The sequence below is a fragment of the Nomascus leucogenys genome, chromosome 6, assembly GCF_006542625.1.
Source record: "Nomascus leucogenys isolate Asia chromosome 6, Asia_NLE_v1, whole genome shotgun sequence".
NCBI classification, from domain to species: domain Eukaryota; kingdom Metazoa; phylum Chordata; class Mammalia; order Primates; family Hylobatidae; genus Nomascus; species Nomascus leucogenys.
The window spans coordinates 47,742,951-47,764,497 of record NC_044386.1 but is presented as its reverse complement, the minus strand read 5'-3'; the positions used below and the strand labels follow the sequence as shown (position 1 = coordinate 47,764,497).

Genomic DNA, 21,547 nt, shown 5'->3' with positions numbered 1-21,547 from the left:
CACTATGTCTTCGGCACACCTGGAATACCATATGTAACAATGTACCACTCAACATACGGGCCAAGTCATGACACCACAGTCAGTCATGTATCACTGTGCTTTGCCCCTAAAACAGGTAATGTGATCCCGTTACAATTTGTGCCACTAGTGCTTAAAAGATTTCCCATACCACACTAGAGAGAAAGCCCCAGACCTCACTACCACATACTAGGCGTTCTATGATGTGTCCTCCATTACTTCTCTGCTCCTTGATCACACGTACCACACAGGCCTTTCCTAAGTGACTTCTGTGGCCATAAAGAAGAACTAACTTAGTCCTGGAGATCTTAGAGTAAATGAAAAAAAGATGCACTTACTACAAATAATGGCAGTCAGGGAAGAGTTTCCCTGTAGGGTAGTCACAAAGCCTTTCCACAAGTAGATATCCTTCTGGAAAACTCAGCAGGCCAAGAAAGCCTGCCCTGGGCCCGTACTTCTGCAGGGCAGGATCACCAAAATGTTTCTGTTGAATGGATTTTTATTTTCTTGATTTACAATAGATGCATGGTTTTATTTAAACAAACACCACATTTTTATTATTTAATTTTCTAGATAAGTCTTTGAAGATGATGCATGCAATAAAGATTATTTGCAATACCCATATTTGATGCATCATTTTCACAACCACACGGTTTAGCATGAAATTTAAATTCAGCCAATAATTCCAAGGTGACAGTTTTATCTACAAAGCCTCCATTTCTAGTTCAACCAATTTATTTAATGGAACAATTTAGAGCACTTGTTTAAACTGATCCAAATAACATTCAAAAGAAAGTAAAGGGAAATAACTTTCAAATGCAATTTAATAATAGAAACTATTGCTGTTATTAAAGCAATGAATCTAAGCCTCAAATGTAAGTGTTAATTGTACAAGTTCTTATTAAAGAGATTCAAGGAAGATAGCAATGTAATCATTATAAAAACATAAACTTAGATAAAATCCACCACTTTCCCATAAAACAGATACACAAATATTAAGACCTCAAATAAAATACATGCTGTGAAGTGTAATAGGAGAAAACACTGAAAAATAAGACAAAATTATAGGTTTAAATATACATTATGCTTTAACTCTCACTTTATTGGATTTCCATTGCTTTCTAGACACATCCCTACAAATAGTTCCAGACACCTGGTGATTTTCTTTATTATGAGGGTTGAGATGGCAGTAATTAAATACCCTGCATTTCCTTTAGTAAGAGAAGCATGATTTATGAGAAAAGAATAAAAATCTAAGAAAATTACTTAGCAAATTATTTGATTTTTAGATCAAACTGATTTAGGGCAAATTTCTTCCATGTTGCAAGTATGGAAAACGTAGCTTACTGGATAACAGCACAGTATTTAAGAGAATATCTGGGTTTGCTTCCCTGTTTTTAGTAATTTTATGTCTGTAGGCAAGACACATAACCTCTCTTAAGTCTTAGTTTATTCATTTTGAAAAGGGGGTAGTATAGGAATTATGTCTCAAAGAGTAAGATGTATACCACTGGTGGCATTTAAGATGCCATAGCTGGTTTGGCAAGATGGGCAGATTGCTGGAGCTCAGGAGTTTGAGACCAGCCTGGGTAACATGGTGAAACCCCATCTCTACAAAAAATACAAAAATTAGCCAGGTGTGATGGTACATATCTGTAGTCCCAGCTACTTAAGGAGGCAGAGGTGGGAGGATCTCCTGAGCCAGGAAGACTGACGCTGCAGTGAGTCAAGATCACACCATTGCACTCTAGCCTGGGTGACAGAGCGAGGCACTGTGTCGAAAATAAAAAAAAAAAGAAAGACAGCTGGTGTGGTGATAAACTTATTTTTAAAAATGTATTTCAACACTATTTTAATGTATATGATAAAAAATATAAAATTAGTATGTAAATAAAAAAATAAGTAATTTCTCAGGACAAACCTAGCAAGCATGACGGGAATCTTTCTTTCTTATAGTTCTTTTCAGTTGTACTTTGAAATTCCACTTCAATGAACATGAATATTTTAAAAACGGTAAAGTCCTTTACACAAAGAACTAAATGTCAGAAAAAGGGTCTTAGGGTTTGTGTGGATTGTGTCAGAATTAAAGGAAATGGTGAGCTAAATTTCATAAGATACTTAGCAAAGCATTGGAATACATTAAAACTCAATAATTATTATTTTTTCTTGTGACATTGTTGCCATATTGCTATAATCCTAATAAATCAAATATACTCCATTTAGCATAAAAGAAGTTTGAGTATCTGTGTATAGCAAAACCATCATCTTTTAATTTCCAGATGATTTATAAATAATATGTACCACCAAGAAACCAAGAAAGAAAAAAGAAATTAAGAAACAAGGGGAGGGACAGGAGCTCACAGAGGACAAATAAGCAAAGAGTTGATGAAATTAAACAACATATACAATTTGCCATAAGAATATTTTGCAAAATGACATATGTTGCAATGATTAGGCTAAGTAAATCTGCCTATGAAATTTGAGGAATTAGTACACCCAGTGAATAGCACCTATATAATCATATTACATTTTGTCTTAGGACATTAGAAATAAAGATAACAGTTTCCTGGTTATGTTTTCTAAAAACTCTATCAACCAGCCTGGGCAACATGTTGACATCCCATCTGTACTAAAAATAAAAATTAAAAAAAAAAACTAGCTTATAATGGTGGCGCTTGCCTGTAGTCCCAGCTACTCAAGAAGCTGATGCAGGAGGATCATTTTAGCCCAGGAGGTGGAAGTTGCAGTGAGCTATGATCATGCCACTGTACTCCAGACTGGGCGACAGAGCGTGCCTCAAAAAAAAAAAAAAAAAAAAAAAAATCCTATCAAGTAAGGCACTACATGCCACTGTAATGAAAGTCTAAAAACATTTCCTGTAATTTTACTAAGTTCTTGTGAATAGTTTTTTTAAAATAAGCATTTTCTCAAACAGAAAAGGGCAATATTAATATGAAATATAATACTACTTGGATAGTTCTCTCTTCGATGTATTTTATGTGTCTCCAATTTAATTGCAATTGTAGTTAATATTTTCCTGCAGGTAATATTTCTGAAAATAATATATGCCCAGCATTTTGTGAATATGTTCTTGTTCTTTTAAATAAAGTATTCTAAATTTCATCCACCAACATATAAAGTAGGTGTAATATTCTGGTGTTCTAATTCTTATCACAAATTAACCACAAATTTTCTTTTACCATAGGCAAAAAAAGGACTATTCTATAATTAATCAAAAGAGAGTTAATACCACACTTTAATCCAAATGTCTTTAGTCATAGTAAGACTAAATTCTATACTATCAACAGTTCTTTTTTTTTTTTTTTTTTTTTTTTTGAGACGGAGTCTTGCTCTGTCACCCAGGCTGGAGTGCAGTGGCGCAATCTCGGCTCACTGCAAGCTCCGCCTCCCGGGTTCACGCCATTCTCCTGCCTCAGCCTCTCCCAGTAGCTGGGACTACAGGCGCCCGCCACCACGCCCGGCTAATTTTTTGTATTTTTAGTAGAGACGGGGTTTCACCGTGGTCTCGATCTCCTGACCTCGTGATCCGCCCGCCTCGGCCTCCCAAAGTGCTGGGATTACAAGCGTGAGCCACCGCGCCCGGCAACAGTTCTTTCTTTAAAGATGCAGTCTGGCCATGTTGCCCAGGCTGGACTCTAACTCCTAGGCTCAAACCATCCTCCCAACTCAGCCTCCCAAGTAGCTGGGACTGTAGGCACCTGGCTAGTATCCTTATGTCTAAGAATGTACTGGGGACAGAATTGGGCACAATCTGGTGAAACCTCAAATATGAGTAAGCCAAGTGACAGAAAAAATTCATCTAAAGTTTCACTTTGATAGCTGACCAACAATATCTTACCCAGAAAATGGGGCTCTGGGCCAATGAATAAGGTAGGCTATCAAGATTAGGGAGAAAATTCAGAAATGACATCTACTGAGAGTTAACACACGATGAACAAGTAACACTAGCTGTCTTGGGAGAGTTGGAAGAAACCTATCATTGACACTATGGGCGGCCCTCCATATGTGTCAAAAATGCAAATGTAGTCACTCAAAATTAATTTAAAAAGCAATTTGTCTACTTCTTGCTTAAAATATGTAATACAACTATAATTACGTGATATAATCAAACAGGAGCTTTTTCACAGAGGTGAATTTACCAGATCATTAAAGCTAATTTTTGAAAAACAAACATGCAAATGACTTGAAATAACCATCTAGCTTTATCAAATTATTAATTGAATTTACCATAATCAGCAACTGTCCTGGCATTCAAACATATTCTACCTGTTTTGATCTCTGGCCTTTGCTAAATATGCCTTTTCATTTCTCTCTACATAACACTCTTCAATCAGTAATCTCATAAAAACAATGAGAAGAAATCATGAAGTATTTCCAAGAATGACGCCTGTTTTAAGATTTAACATTTTATATATAGTAACATTATTCCTAGTCCTGAATAAATTAAAAGAAAACCCTTTGTGAGAGAACAAAGAAGTACTTGACAATTTAACCACCTGTAACATGTAAATTTATAACATATTTTCCTGACAAAAACACATATTTAATCACATGATAAATTAATGTATTCATCAAAAGCTTACTAATAAAGTTGAAAATTGAAGTTGTACTTTTTTTACAGTTTTTAAAACTTTTTTAAAGTAATAGCTAACAGTATGATAAAAATCAGAGAACATTCTACAACATAAATTTAGACTCACTTATTGGCCCCAAACCATAAACATTATCATTAGGAAGTGACAGTGATGAAGTTTGTTATAAAATCAAATGATCCAACTATACAAATAGTTTAATTTTATATGATACTTCTGTTGCCCAGAAAAGGAAAACTGGCACATGACTTTTATCAAGGTACAAAGTAAAAACAAATCTACCCATTATGATTAGGGTATTCCTGTAATATATATCCCATTAAGCTATTGCTGTTAATTCTGCTTTCACTTTTAATTGCTTAACTTCAAAACATTGTTATAAATAATACAAGCTGTTCTTCTAGCAAATATTTATTATTATAATAGGATCTAGAAGTCCTTCAAACATTTGACAATTATAAGAGGAAATTGATAGCAGAATAGGTCAGAAACAGGGCACTTGGCTCAGCTCTTGCAGAAATGATATACTGTGAACTTACATTTTCAACACTCTCTAAGCAGCGATGCTCCTCAAGTTATGGTGGTGTGACTTCTGGATAAACCTATCCTATGACCTTTTCAACTTACAGTGGGTTTGGCCAGATATAACCCCATCATAAGTCAAGGAGACTAGTGAATGTCTATCACTTGTGCACCATAATATAATCGAAAATCGTTAAGTTGCACCACCATAAGTTGGAGACTATCTACAGTAGAAAAGTTCTGTTAAAAGAGTATACCAATAAATTTTGTACTTACTTTGCAGAGGCAAAGTGTTTCTAATACACTGTAACTCTAGTTCTTCTGTCCATTCCAGCTTTGGCAGCATCTGCTTCATCTCACAGTTACCATTCTCTGCCATGGACACTGGTTGACTATTGACTGGTATCTCTCCCAGACTCTTCATGTGTTGTTGAATTTCCGCCAAGAGAACAGCTTGTATTGCTTCAGTTACCTGTAAGGTATTTTTTAAGTGGATTATTTTTAGTATTATTACAAATGCTTGGGTATGTTGCAAAAAATCCAAAGCCCAGAATTTAAATTTGAACAGGTTTCCATAAATGATAACTTTTCATTCTTCTAGAATTAGCATCCACAACAACTGAAATGTGGGTAGCAACAACTGGCACCCAGACTTTCACACTGTTTTTTTGCAATGCAAGAGATTCTAAAAGGATACTTGAGGGGTATTTTTTAAAGTCCAGAATGCCAAACATTACACCATGGGACAAAGAGGAGTTTTTAATTATGTTTCCTATCTCCATTTCCACCAGAAGATAAAGAAAATTCATTTGAATTTATCCTATGGCTCTTAAAGACAAGGTTAGATCCTCAAACTATGTCTAGCTCCAAAGCATTATTTAAATAAACACTGCATTTAAACTATGCTTTACACAGAAAATTAAAGAAATGACTTTAATAATAAATCTCACTAAATTCTGTGTATACCTATGTGGTTTTACATAGATTAAGGTATTGCAAGGCCCGTCTTCCAATTGCTGTGTGTGCCCAGTCAAGGACCTATGGTTCGAAGGAGGGGGAAAGGGACACTTGCTACAGAACACCAACCAAATTCTTCATTTTTAACATGAAGAATCTGGGTCATGACACCTCAAGGTTACACAGACTTGGTGGACAGACCTTCTGATCCCTGATTCTACGTCCTTCGAAGTACATGTCCACTCAAGATTCTATATCCTCTGCCCTCAGTGCAAAGCTAGTGACAGTTTCCTAGACCTCTTCCTGGTAAAGGATGAGGCAAGGTCTAGCAGTTAGGTACAGCCCAAGGAAGGCCAGGAGCTGAATTAGGGAGAGAAAAGAATGGACACTGCTGATACAGACAAACTAGGGACACCTTCTCATCACCCTTCTCCAGCCAACAGTTAAATCTTTCATATGGCTACATCCCAGTGCCTTTCATACAGCCACATCCCAGTGCCATAGCATATATATTTTCCCCTCAGAAGTCTGTCCTCTGTCAAGCTGAATCATGTTCCACAATTTGCCACTGGCCCCCTCCATTACTCCCGGTCCACCCATAAGCATGTCTAGAGCTAGGGATATGGGACAACACCGAGTGGTGACCTAGAGATGCTTTGGCCAAAAACTGAACGTGTATTTGTGTAAACAAATTACATTCAGTCTCTTTTGTATGTGATGGTAGCATGTGAGACCTTCAGGTCCCAGGGACATCCAAGGAGCTTATTTTGATGGCAGATACTTGCCGAAATCCTGGGGCAGAGAAGCTGGCCTCTGACTTTTAAATATAGGAAGCTTCCTGAGAATACTGGAGCAGCTTCCTGATTGCTGATTATCTCCCTGCCCTTGTCCAGCCCACACTCAAATGTTTGATTAAGGAGTGAAAAAAGGCTAATGAATAGTAGAATATCACTATTGCACACCATGCATACTAACATGAGGTACTGCCTAATCGCAATGCAAGTGAATGGTGCTTACTCATGAATATCATGTAATGAGATATTTAACATCAGAGTATCAATTAGGTGCCATCAATCTAAGATATACTTCTGCATATTATGATGCTGGTGAATAGTGCCTATTAATATCTACCATATGAGACCAGCCTGGTTGACATGGTGAAACCCCGTCTCTACAAAAAATGCAAAAATTAGCCTGGCTTGGTGGTGTGCGCCTGTAGTCCCAGCTACTCAGGAGGCTGAGACAGGATGATTGCTGAATCCAGGAGGCAGAGGATGCAGTGAGCCCAGATTGCACCCCTGCACTCCGGCCTGGGTGACAAATCTGGTATATATATATATACCACTTTTGAGATATATATATATTATTATATATGTTTCTTACTAAAATATACTGCTATACATACATCACAATATTGGTAAACTACGCTGATTTATGTATCTAACATGATGGGATATATTGTATTACTTATTCATGATGAACAATTTTATAACACTGAAGTTATTTCGTTTTAACTTTGTCAAACATGTTATTTGATAGCACTGGTTCCATGATGTGGATGATGTGGTAGAAAGAACTCAGGATTATAAGTGAAAAGGTTTGCATTTCCTATTCCACTATGACAGTTACCACAAATCCAACCTTTGACAAGTCACAAACTTCTCTGAAACTTCATGTTCTCACTTACAAAACAGTCTGTGATACTGACAGAAATTAGGACAAGAGCTTTCAGTAACAGAACAATGCATGGAAATTGCTCTTTCTATACTCATAAATTAAGGATATTGGAGGATACCCGAAGACCCACAATGTGTCCAGAGTATATTATACCCCTCAGAATGGGTAGTTTGGCCATATGCCTTCACTGGGCTTATGGCTGGCCTCTCACCCTGGGATGCTTATCACCCCAGAGGCATGCCCACAATTGTGATCTAAAATGTCATCTCTCCCATTGAATATAATATCCTATACAACTTGGATAATCATTCTTTCTTAAAAATATACAGGAATTTATGTATTTTAATTTAATATTTCTAATTATTTGATTTACATGTCATGACTTCACTTTAACTGTTGATTTTTTTTACACAGTCGTCACCACAAATGCATATTATAAGAATAATGATACGAATATCATCAAAAACAAGGGGAACAGAAATAACTACAGAATAAAATAGATTAACCATGATGAGTAGGGTACTCAGAGCCACAACAGTTAAAAGCGAATACTGAATGGCATCCAATTGGAAGGAAACTCAAAATATATATTTAAACTCAGTGTGAGATGAGAGAAAGGCTGTATCTTCTAAACATGTAATAATGTTATTATAGTATCTGGAATAGAATGGGCACTACATAAATACTAGTGGAATTGAAATAGATTCTGCAGACTTTCAAAAATAAACTGTGGAAAGTATAATTTATTGACAGTTTATAACTATCAATACTTGAGTGTCTCTCTATAAATGTAGTGGATAGATTTTACAGGTAGTCAATAGAAATAGAATTTTCTCCAACAAAATATAAAATGTTTACATGGCATTTTATATAACTTTGTAATTTTAATAATGAGCTAGTATTGAGCATTATGGCTATAAAGCTGTCTTCCCAATGTATATAAACAAATCTCTTCCAAAAGGTAGATATCAAAGAATCATATTCTTTTATGAGGCAATGTGCACAGATTAAAAATAAAGTTTACAAACTCATTGACTGGAAAGAGTCAGCTACAAATCTGGGACATATGCTTATTAACTAAAGGTATTACTAAGTCCTAGGCAAGCTAAAAATTTTAGTGGTATTCCATTAACACCTTGGAAGAGCAAAATACTGTAAAATAGCACAGAGTATCATGAAGATGCATAAGAACCCCTGTGTCCTGGTTGTTGTTCCAGTGTCTAGTTTTTTTGTTATAAAACATTTTTCCCAACACTCTGCTCATGCTGGCCTTTCATGTCTTTGGGGCGTCTCCTGGAAAAGCAACATTTCTAGCTGGAGGCCTAAATGTCATGATGTGTACCCAGTGGTGTTAGATTACAACATCCAAGGAAATTTAGTGTGGTACTGGAAACATGCAAATTAGCAATCCCCAAACTTTTCTGTTTCTTTTCCAGCATTTATTTTTATGTTGAGTGTTTAATGTGTGAGAAGCAAAAGAGACAATCTCTAGACAAACTTATTCATCAGCAAAATTAATTCATTCTTCCCCCAACCTTAAAGGTAAATGTTCAACTTCTGGAGCTAATTTTGCTCTGTTTTACAAAAGTATTCAATTTAACCAGGGTTAAAATGAAAGAAAAATTGTTAAGGACAGCTAGAGAGAAAGGCCAGGTCACTTACAAAGGGAAGCCCATTAGACTAACAGTGGACCTCTCAGTGGAAACCCTACATGCCAGAAGAGATTGGGGGACAATATTCAAAATTCTTAAATAAAAGGAATTGCAACCCAGAATTTCATATCTAGCCTATGTAAGCTTCATAAGTGAAGGAGAAAAAAGATCCTTCTCAATCAAGCAAATGCTAAGAAAATTCGTTACCACCGGACCTGCCTTACAAGAGCTCCTGAAGGAAGCACTAAATATAGAACGGAGAGACTGTTACCAGCCATTACAAAAACACACTGAAGTACATAGACCAGTGACACTGTAAGGCAACCACATAAACACATCTGCAAAATAACCAGCTAACATAATGATGACAGGATGAAATCCACACATATCAATATTAACCTTAAATGTAAATGGACTAAATGCCTCAATTAAACGACACAGAGTGGTAAGCTAGATAAAGAACAAAAACTATTGGTATGTTGTCTTCAAGATAACATGTCAACCCTCAAAATAAAGGGTTGGAGGAAAATCTACCAAGCAAGTGGGAAAAGGGAAAAAGGAAAAAGCAGGGGTTGCAATCCTAGTTTCTGACAAAACAGACTTTAAACCAACAAAGATCAAAAAAGACAAAGAAAGGCATTACATAAGGGTAAAGTGTTCAATTCAACAGGAAGAGCTAACTATCCTAAATATAAATACAACCAACATAGGAGCACACAGACTCATAAAGCAAGTTCTTAGAGACCTACAAAGAGACTTAGATCCCCACACAATAATCATGGGAGACTTTAACACCCACTGACAATATTAGACAGATAATTGAGACAGAACATTAACAAAGATATTCAGGACCTGAACTCAGCACTGGATCAAATGGAACTGATGTCTATAGAACTCTCTACCCCAAAACAACAGAATATACATTTCTCTCATCACCACAGGACACCTATTCTAAAATTGATCATAACTGGAAGTAAAGCACTCCTTAGCAAGTGCAAAATAAGTGAAAACATAACAAACAGTCACCAGGACCACAGCACAATCAAATTAGAACTCAAGACTAAGAAATTCACTCAAAACCATACAATTACATGGAAATTGAATAACCTACTCCTGAATGACTTTTGGGCAAATGAAATTAAGGTAGAATTGAAAAAGATTTTCAAAACTACCAAGAACAAAGATACAACATACCAGAATCTCTGGGACAAAGCTAAGGCAGGGTTAAAAGTAATTTATGGCACTAAATGCCCAGATCAAAAAACTAGAAAGATCTCATGTTAACAACCTAACATCACAACTAAAAGAATTAGAGAATCAAGAGCAAAAAAAATCCTAAAGCTAGCAGAAGACCAGAAATAACCAAAATCAGAGCTGAACTAAAGGAGATAAAGACACAGAAAACTATTCAAAAGATCGACAAACCCAAGACCTGGCTTTTAGAAAAAAATAATAAAATAGACAGATCACTAGCTAGATTAATACAGAAGAAAAGAGAGAAGATTCAAATAATACAATCAGAAATGATAAGGGGGATATTACCACTGACCCAACGGAAATACAATCCTTGGAGAATATTATAAACTTGTAATGTACGCACATGACCTAGAAAATCTAGAAGAAATGAACAAATTCCTGGACACATGCACCTCGAAGACTGAACCAGGAAGAAGCTGAATCCCTGAACAGACTAATAATGAGTTCTGAAATTGAGGCAGTTAAATAAACAGCTTACCAACAGAAGAAAGCCCAGGACCAGACAGATTCACAGATGAGTTAAATGAGATATACAAAGAAGAGCTGGTACCATTCCTACTGAAACTATTTCAAAAAATAGAAAAGGAAAGGACTCCTCCCTAACTCATTCTATGAGGTCAGCATCAACGTGATACCAAAACCTGGCAGAGATATGACAAAAAAAGAAAATTTCGGGTCAGTATTCCTGATGAACATCAATGAAAATATCCTCAACAAAATACTGGCAAACCGAATCCAGCAGCATATCAAAAAGCTTACCCATCATGACCGAGTATACTTCATCCCTGGGATGCAAGTTCGGTTCAACATATGCAAATCAATAAATATGATTCATCACATAAACAGAACTAAAGACGAAAACCACATGATTATCTCAATAGAAGCAGAAAAGGCTTTCAATAAAATTCAACATCCCTTCGTGTTAAAAACTCTCAATAAAGAAGATATTGAAGGAATATACCTTGAAATAATAAGAGACATATATGACAAAACCACAGCCAACATCATACTGAATAGGCAAAAGCTAGAACCATTCCCCCTTGAAAATCAGCACAAGACAAGGATGCCCTCTCTCACTACTCCTATTCAACACAGTATTGGAAGTTCTGGCCAGGGAAATCCCACAAGGGAAACCAATAAAGGTCATTCAAATAGGAAAAGAGGAAGTCAAACTACCCTGTTTGAAGATGTCATGATCCTATTATCTAGAAAAGCCTATCATCTCAGCCCCAAAACTTCTTAAGCTGTTAAGCAACTTCAGCGAATTCTCAGGATACAAAATCAACGTGCAAAAATCATTAGCATTCCTATAAACAACAGTCAAGCTGAGAGCCAAATCACGAACGAACTCCCATTCACAATTGCAATGAAAAGAATAAAATACGTAGGCATACAGCCAACTAGAAAGGTGAAGGATCTCTACAAGGAGAACAACAAACCATGGCTCAAATAAATCAGAGGTGACACAAACAAATGGAAAAACATTCCATGCTCATGAATAGGAAGAATCGATATCGCTAAAATGGCCATACTGCCTAGCAATTCGCAGATTCATTGCTATTCGTATCAAGCTATCCATGTCATTTTTCACAGAACCAGAAAAAACTATCTTAAAATTCACATGGAACCAAAAAAGAGCCCGAATGGCCAGGGAAATCCTAAGCAAAAAGAACAAAGTTGGAGGCATCACATTACCTGATTTCAAACTATGCTACAGGGCTACAGTAACCAAAACAGCAAGGAACTGGTACAAGAACAAACACATAGACCAATGGAACTGAATAGAGAACCCAGAAGTAAGATCACACACCTACAACTATCTGATCTTTGGCGAACCTGACAAAAACAAGCAATAGAGAAAGGATTCCTTATTTAATAAATGGTGCTGGGATAACTGGTTAGCCACGTGCAGAAGATTAAAACTGGACCCCTTCCTCACACCATATACAAAAATTAACTCAAGATAGATTAAAGACTTGAATGTACAACACAAAATTATAAAAACCCTGGAAGACAACGTAAACAATACCATTCAGGCCATAGGCATAGGCAAAGGTTTAATGGCAAAGATGCCAAAAGCAACTGCAACAAAAGCAAACATTGGCAAGTGGGATCTAATTAAACTAAAGAGCTTCTGCACAGTGAAAGAAACTATCAATAAACAGGCAACCTACAGAATGGGAGAAAATTTTTGCAAACTATGCATCTGACAAAGGTCTAACATCCAGAGTCTACAAAGAACTTAAACGAATTTACAAGGAAAAAAAAACTCTATTAAAACACGGGCAAAGGAAATGAACAGACACTTTTCAAAGGAAGACATATATGTGGCCAAAAATCATATGAAAAAAAGCTTAACATCACTAGAGAAATGCAAATCAAAACCACAATGAGATACCACTTCACACCAGTCAGAATGTTGAAGTCAAAAAATTGCAGATTAGAAAATAAAAAAATAACAGAGGCTGGAGACGCTGTGGAGAAAAGGAATGCTTATACATTGTTGGTGGGAATGTAAATTAGTTCAGCCATTGTGGAAGGCAGTGTGGTGATTCCTCAAAGACCTAAAGACAGAAATACCATTCAACCCAGCAATCCCATTAGTGGATATATACCCAAAGGAATATAAATCATTCTATTATAAAGACACATGCACACGTATGTTCACTGCAGATCTATTCACAATAACAAAGACATGGAATAAACCTAAATATCAATCAATGGTAGACTGGATAAAGAAAATGTGGCTCATATACACCATGGAATACTATGCAGCCATAAAAGAAAATAAGATCATGTCCTTTGCACTGACATGGATAGAGTCGGGGGCCATTATCCTCCAGTAAACTGACACAGGAACAGAAAACCAAATACTGCATGTTCTCACTTGTAAGTGGAAGCTAAATGATGGCAACACTTGAACACATAGAGGGGAACAACCTACACTGCAAACTACTGAAGAGCAGAAGGTGGGAGGAGGGAGAGGATCAGGAAAAACTACTAATGGGTACTAGGTTTAATGTCTGAGTGATGAAATAATCTGTACAGCAAGCCCTTATGACACAAGTTTATCTATGAAACAAACCTACACTTATACCCCTCAACTTAAAATAAAAGTTTTAAAAAAAGTAAAATCAAACTAACATAATTCAACTAACTGCTTAAATGAATGGCTTTATAAATAATTTGAGGATGGCTGGGCGCAGTGGTTCACATCTGTAATCCCAGCACTTTGGGAGGCCAAGGCAGGGGGATCATTTGAGATCAGGATTTCGAGACCAGCCTGACCTACATGGTGAGACTCTGTCTCTACTAAAAATACAAAAATTAGCCGGGCATGGTGGCTCATGCCTGTAATCCCAGCTACTTGGGAGGATGAGGCAGGAGAGTCACTTGAACCTGGGAGATGGAGACTGCAGTGAGCTGAGATCATGCCACTGCACTCCAGCCTGGGTGACAGAAAAAAAAAAGATAATAATAATAATAATTTGAGGATCGGTTATTGAAGCAGTAAAATGGATACTTGCAAGAGTCTCTATTCTTTCTGAAGGGCCAGCAATACTTATTTCCATTTTACATATGAGGAAGACAAATAATCAAGAAGTTTAACCTATCTTCCAGAGTCATGCATCAGGCCAGTAACAGAGATGAGAAGAGAACCTTGAAGGCTGGACTTCCTGTAGAGTGGGTAAATTCTCTGGTAGTCTTTGTCTACAGCCAGCATTTCACATACTGTCACAGAATCATAGAACCTTAAAGGTCTGTTAGTCCAAACATGCCCAAATCACATTAAAGTTTATTTGAAGGTCAAATGAACAACTATCAAAGATCTTCAAGTGAGAACAATTTAAGAGAAATGTTCTGTTGAATCCTTCTTTTTTAATAATTTTTTCCCTATTTAGGAATTTTTTGGCTACTGGGGAAAAATATCACTTTTAATAGATAAACCTTTTTGGGGTGACTGCTAATGTGCTGATAAAGTTGCATGTACTTGTGTGTATTCTGATTATTACAGAGGTTGCCTGCATAGCTACTCATTCATTCATTAAATATGTATTGACTGCCTACTGTCACTTCTGCTTTTCTGGACATTGGTAAGAGAGGGGAAATGAGACAAACAAGGTCACTGCTCTCAGCAAGCTTATGTAACAGTGAGAAGACAAAATAAGCAAGCAAAACAGCAAATAATACAATTTTCATTAAACGTAATCACAGCAAAAAAACTAGGTAATGTGATGATGACTAGATGAGTGGGGTTGGGTAGAATGTGGCAGCAATATTAGTTGGCGTTATAAGAGAAGACTTCTTTAGGGAGATAGATTTTTAAGCAAAGACCTAAATGATTAATGAAGAAATGAGAATTCTAGCCCAAGAGAACAGTAAGATCCTGAGTTCAAATGAACTTTACATCTTCTGGAAATAAAAAGAAAGCCAGTAGCGGCTAAATCAAGGTAACATAGGAGGTGGCAAATGATGACAGATGTGGTCAGGCTGGGGAAAAAAATCACATGCATACTTGCAGGCCATGATAACAAGTTTTTATAGCCATTCCAACTGTGTATATTTAGTGTTATAGCATCAGCCCCCTACAGTATATTACGAGTTAACTTTTTTTGTTTCCCTATAACCAAGAATAATCATTTGTAATTGGACTTATTGCTATTTTAATCTTGCAAATTTGATATGTATCAAGTTCATGAAAAAGAATAAACTTCTAGTAAACATTCATCAAATCCATGCACAACTATTTATTGTATAATGCACAAAGGTACTGTTAAAATTTTGAGACCAAAAGGAGCCTTAAAGGAGAAAGAAGGATTCAAACTGGACATTGAAAACCAGTCCTCTAAGTCAACTGACAGATGAGGTACTCTCAGAATTAAAAAAAAAAAAAAAGATTTATTAAACTACAAAACTATAGTAACCAAAACAGCATGGTACTGGCTCAAAAGTAGACATATGGACCAGTGGAAGAGAACAGAGAACCTAGAAACAAATCCATACACCTACAGTGAACTCATTTTCGACAAAAGTGCCAAAAACATACACTGGGGAAAAGACAGTCTCTTCAGTAAATGGTGCTGGGAAATCCTTATGCAGAAGAACGAAACTAGACCCCTATCTCTTACCGTATACAAAAGTCAAATCAAAAGGGATTGAAGACTTAAATCTAAGATATTAAACTATCAAACTACTACAAGAAAACATTGGGGGACATCTCCAGGACATTGGTTTGGGCAAAAATTTCCTGAGTAAGCACTGGCAACCAATGCAAAAATGGACAAATGGAATCACATCAAATTTAAAAGCTTCTGCATAGCAAAGGAAACAATCAACAAAATCAAGAGACAATCCACAGAATGAGAGAAAATATTTGCAAACTACCCATCTGACAAGGGATTAATACCCAGAATACACAAGGAGCTCAAATGACTCTATAGGAAAAATCTAACAATCCAATCAAAAAATGGGCAAAATAATTGAATAGACATTTCTCAAAAGAAGACATACAAAGAATAAACAGGCATATGCAAATGTACTCAACATCACTTATCCTCAGAGAAACGCAAATCAAAGCAACAATGCAATATCATGTCACCCCAGTTAAAATGGCTTATATCCAAAATACAGGCAATATCAAATGCTGGTGAGGATGTGGAGAAAAAAAAATCCACTGTTGGTGGAAATGTAAACTAGTACAACCACTATGGAGAACAGTTTGGAGGTTCCTCAAAAAACTAAAAATAGATCTACCATATGATACAGCAATCCCACTGCTCAGTATAATCCAAAAGAAAGCAAACCAGTATATCAAAGAGAAATCTGCACTCCTGTTTGTTGCAGAAGTGTTTACAACAGCTAAGATTTGGAAGCAACCTAAGTATTTGGAAGCAATTAAGTATCCATCAACAGATAAATGGATAAAGAAAACATGGTACACATACACAATAAAGCACTACCCAGTTATAAAGAAAATGAGATCCTGTCATTTGCAGCATCATGGATAAACTGGAGATCATTATGTTAAGTGAAATAAGCCAGGCACAGATACACTAATATTGCATGTTTTCACTTATGTGTGGAATCTCGAAATCAAAACAGGTCAGGTGACATGGCACACACCTGTAATCCTAGCACTTTGGAAGGCTGAGGTGGGCAGATTGCTTGAGCCCAGGAATTTGAGACCAGCCTGGGCAACATGGCAAAACCCCATCTCTTTAAAAATACAGAAAAATTAGCCAGCTGTGGTGGTGCATGCCTGTAATTCCAGCTACTCGGGAGGCTGAGGTGGGAGGATCACTTGAGCCTGGGAGAGCGAGGCTGCAGTGAGCTGTTACTGTACCACTGCACTCCAGCCTGGGCGACAGAGCGAGATCCTTTCTCAAAAATAAATAAATAAATAAATAAATAAATAAATAAATAAATAAATATAAAAATAAAAACAATTGAACTCATGGACGTAGAGAGTAGAAGAATGGTTAGCAGAGGCTGGGAAGGGTAGTGTGGGATAGGGGTAGGTGGAGATGATTAATAGGCACCAAAAAAAGTTAGAAAGAATGAATAAGACCTACTATGTGATAGCACAACAGGGTGACTATAGTAAACAATAATTTAATTTTACTTTTTAAAATAACTAAAAGAGTATAAATGGATTATTTCCAACACAAAGGACAAATGCTTGAGGTGATGGATACCCCATTCTCTGTGATGTGATAATTAGGCATTGCATGCCTGTATTAAAATATTTCATGTACCCCATAAATATATATGACCACTATGTGCTCACAAAGATCGAAAATTAAAAAAAATTCTAATTTCACATAATCAAATTCCCACACATAGGTACTTTAATGTATGGCATATTTTGAAATCAAATGATGGACAATCCTGCTTCAAACTGAAGCTTCAATAAGCAAGAAATTACCTGTGATGGCAAGAACCTCCCTCCCTCAGCCCCGGGCATTCACGCTCCCCTAGTGAATGGTGTACCCTTGCTTATGTTATGGTCCGAGTTTTCCCTCATCTTTATGCCTGTTCGAAGGCCATTTTATGAGGACAAGAGTAACTACTTGTATTTTCAGATAGAGGGGGGTATCCCTGAACCACAGCAGCAAGGAACTCTTCTAATAACTTCATGAATGTGAATTATATCATACCTGCACAGACTGGTCTCTCCAACAGGAAATTAGCTTCAAAAGTGAAAGGTCAGCCTCAGGTACCTGCGATTCATTCTTACCTAGAAATATACAGAACACATTTACATCTTGAGAGTATTAAAAATGGATAATGGCTCTTAAGATGGGCTGCATATTAGAATCACCTGGGAAGCTTTGTTTTTTATAAACAACAATGCCCAGGTTCAATCTTCCAGAGATTTTTATTTTACAGATCCTGTGGTAGAGGTTCGACAGGCATTAATGTTTGTAAAAGTGCCACAGATGATTTATATATACAGCCAGAGTTAACATCCATTTGTGTATATTTATACACACAGACACACACACACACATTTATATGTAATTCTAACAATTATACTAACACATATTCACATCAAATCAAATTAATTTTTACAGCTTCAACACATTTTTGTTCTTTTTGCTGACCCAAGACAGATCACCAAATCTTACAATTCCTTCCTTATGCAAATTCTGAAATTCTACTTTGCCATGAATCAGTCTCTATCACATGTAAAATCAAGTAAAAGACTTCCTTTGATTTGTCCTTCCCCAGCTATACCACTCTGATCAATAGGTAGAGCACTACTGTTTTAATTTAACTCATTCTGTTATGTATTGTTTCTTCTCTGTTTGCCCTCTCCAGTGTCCTTTCTATCTATTTGCCTCAATGTTCAGTGTGAAATTTTAAGAATGAGTGAGTGCTTGGTCTATGTAAATTGGTTCACAGAGTGTCCAGCAGTTTCCCACACAAAAAAGTACTTAATAAGTGCCTGTTCATTAATTGAAAATGTACATATAATCATAATGAACAATCGATGAATTAAGGCTTTCTGATGGCTAAAGTCTATTATCTAGGTGCCAGATCCTGAGAGATAGGGAAGAATGGCACGGGCTTGTGCAGTCTACTTAAATTAATATACCGATATATGTTTGACATTGTGGTATCAACTATTTAAATTAGCATTTGTCTGATACACTTTTCATCAATCCCTATTTTTATATTAACATATGAGGTATCTATCTATCTCTATCTATCTATATGAATATATATTTACCACATTAGCAGTCAAGGAAAATGTAATAAAGGTATTGTATACAATGCAATTTGAGAACATAAAAGTAATATATAAGAAACTTCTGACCAATTATTGACATTAGTTTTTCCCGATAGAGCATTTAATATAAATGTAAAATGACCAAGAACACTATACAAAACACGTAAGGATGGTAGGAGATTATAATTGTGACATGTTTTCCATTCTTCATGAACACAGCAGGTAAGAGGACATTTTCTTTTGATCTCTGTTTTTCCTCCCTCTCCCACTTTGTTGACCTTGTGACTCAACCATCAAAACTAAGTATTGGTCTCAACTGTAACTACTTACTAGCATCATGGGGTACTTCACAGCACAATTTAATGTGATGTTAAAATTTTAATATGTGATAGAAATGAGAGCCAACTTATCCTGGCAATGTCAGCAAGTTAAAGAATTAATTGCAACTTTAGGGGGAAAGATAAAAAGAAAATATCCCAGGCTTACCAACATTATTCAGTCAATTCCTGCTGCCAGAAGTAAATACTGGTTCCTATCAATGTTTCAGAAGGAGCACCTCAGAGTATTATTTTATTCTTCAGGATTTGGCTTTATAAAATTAATACCATGAAGTCAATACTTCCTTTCTTTAACCTTCCATCTTCCTATTATTTTTTTGAAAAACATGTTTACCTACTCCTTAGCTGAATTTCAAATGCTATAAATACCAACCTAAATTCCAGAGAGATGATTCTATAGTAACAGTAGTTGCTTAGGCTTTTTTGCTCGGGCAACCATAGGAAAAACAGGGGCCTCCTTGATTCTGGTTAGCAATCCCCTGTCTTTGCAGAAACATTTATATTATATCTTAAATTCCAATCCCCTTCCCAGTTACCAGTGCTAAAAAACAAACAAACAAACCAACAACAACAACAACAACGAAAAACACTGGATAGCTAACCCTAATAAGAGTAACTATCTAAGGAGAAAGGAGGCAACCAGACTGGGGCTATTTAGAGGGAACATTATCTGTAATCATAAATGTGAGAAGTGGACTGACACAGCGGACAGGAAATGGGGTTAGGAATCAGATTTGGATTGGAACGCAGGCCCCTCTACTAAATAGCTGTTTGCCTATGAGTCATCTAACTTCCTTGAGTCCCATTTTTTTTTTAACGGTAAAACAGAGACGCTGCCTCCTACTGTGCAGGGTTGTTTTTACATTAAATGAGATAATATATGTAAACCCATTAATATAATTATTGGAACGTCCTAAGCAGTGGGTAATTGGGAGCTATTAATAAACTCTCACTTGAAAATACTCTTTTGAACAGTCCTGTGAGGGCCGCTGTGTACTGTTGTTCAGGTCACCCCATCCTATGGATCACATACTCTACACAGCTTTGGAGGCAACATGCGCACTGTATCTGGGATCACATTCCCATTTTACAAATGTAGTAATCAGGGCTTTTAAAAAGTAAAAGACATGCCCAATAGAACACAAATAGTGAATGGCAGAGCTGGATCTTGAATCTCAGCCATCTATCTTATCTCCAAAACCATTCCTCTAGTCATTATTTATCCTTTAATTTGTCCATTAATTTAACTCATCCACTAATTCAAAAGTTATTTGCTAATTCCTTCTAGATATTGTTCTAGGAACTGGGGACACAGCTATGAATAAAACTGTCACAAAAATATAACTTCCATGGAGCTTACAATTTAGAAGCAGGAGGCAGATGAGATTTTTAAAAGTAACAGATGTCAGATAGTGAAGAGGCTTATGGAGAACAGTACAACAGCGAAAGGGGTAGGCAGTGCTGCTGCAGTGACAAAGTGGCATTTGAGCAAGACTTGATGGACGGTAGCGGGTGGAGGTTGAGCAGGTTGAGCCATATGAAGGTCTAGGGAAAGAATACCACAGGCAAGGGTACAGCTAATGCAAAGGTCCTCAGACCTGCTTGTCATGCTTGGGTAAGAGTAAAAAGGCTAGGGTAGCTGGAATGAGTTAAGCAGGGGGTGAGCACTAAGAGAGAAGGTTGGATGGGGGTATGCATGTGATGACATAGGTAGAGCGGCCAGATCCTATAAGGCCTTCTGTGCTATAGTAGGGACAATGGCTTTCATTCTGAGCGCAACAGAAGCCACCGGAAGGTTATACATAGAAGAGTGAGGTTCTGACTTAGTTCTGAATAAGTCATTCTGGCTGCTTGGTTGGGAACAGAGTGCAGGAGCCAAGAACAGGAGCAGAGAGATGATCAGGAGCCTACTGTGGTCATCCAGGCAAGACAGGATGAACGCTCACAGGGGCGAGGGTGAGGGAAAGGAAGGTTGAGGGGGATGGAATTGCTGGTGTAGGGGGTGAGAAGCAGTCAGATTCTGGGATACATTCTGAAGGCAGAGCTGACACAATTACTAACAGATTGGATGTGGGGTATGAGAGAAAGGGAAAGTAAAAAAGAATCACAAAGTTCTTGGCTTGAGCAGTTGGTGACTGGAAGGATAGAACTGTCATTTACTGAGATGTCCCAAACTTGGAAAAGCAGGTTTGGGAGATACATTTGCCATTTGGCATCAGGAGGAAATCTAAACACTGAAGTTGAGAATATAACCTTCTGAAATTGCAAGAAAATTATCTA

General features: G+C 36.8%; 1 protein-coding gene across 1 annotated transcript in view; it reads right to left on the bottom strand.

Moving 5' to 3' along the window:
• WDR72 (WD repeat domain 72) overlaps nucleotides 1-21,547 on the bottom strand; it is a 211,937-nt gene that overhangs the window by 76,449 nt on the left and 113,941 nt on the right. Inside the window, exons 16-17 of the mRNA XM_003266945.2 lie at nucleotides 17,854-17,933; nucleotides 5,430-5,625 (exon numbers count right to left, since the gene is read on the bottom strand). Of these exons, the coding sequence (XP_003266993.1) occupies nucleotides 5,430-5,625; nucleotides 17,854-17,933 (276 nt within the window). The remainder of the gene's footprint in view (nucleotides 1-5,429; nucleotides 5,626-17,853; nucleotides 17,934-21,547) is intronic.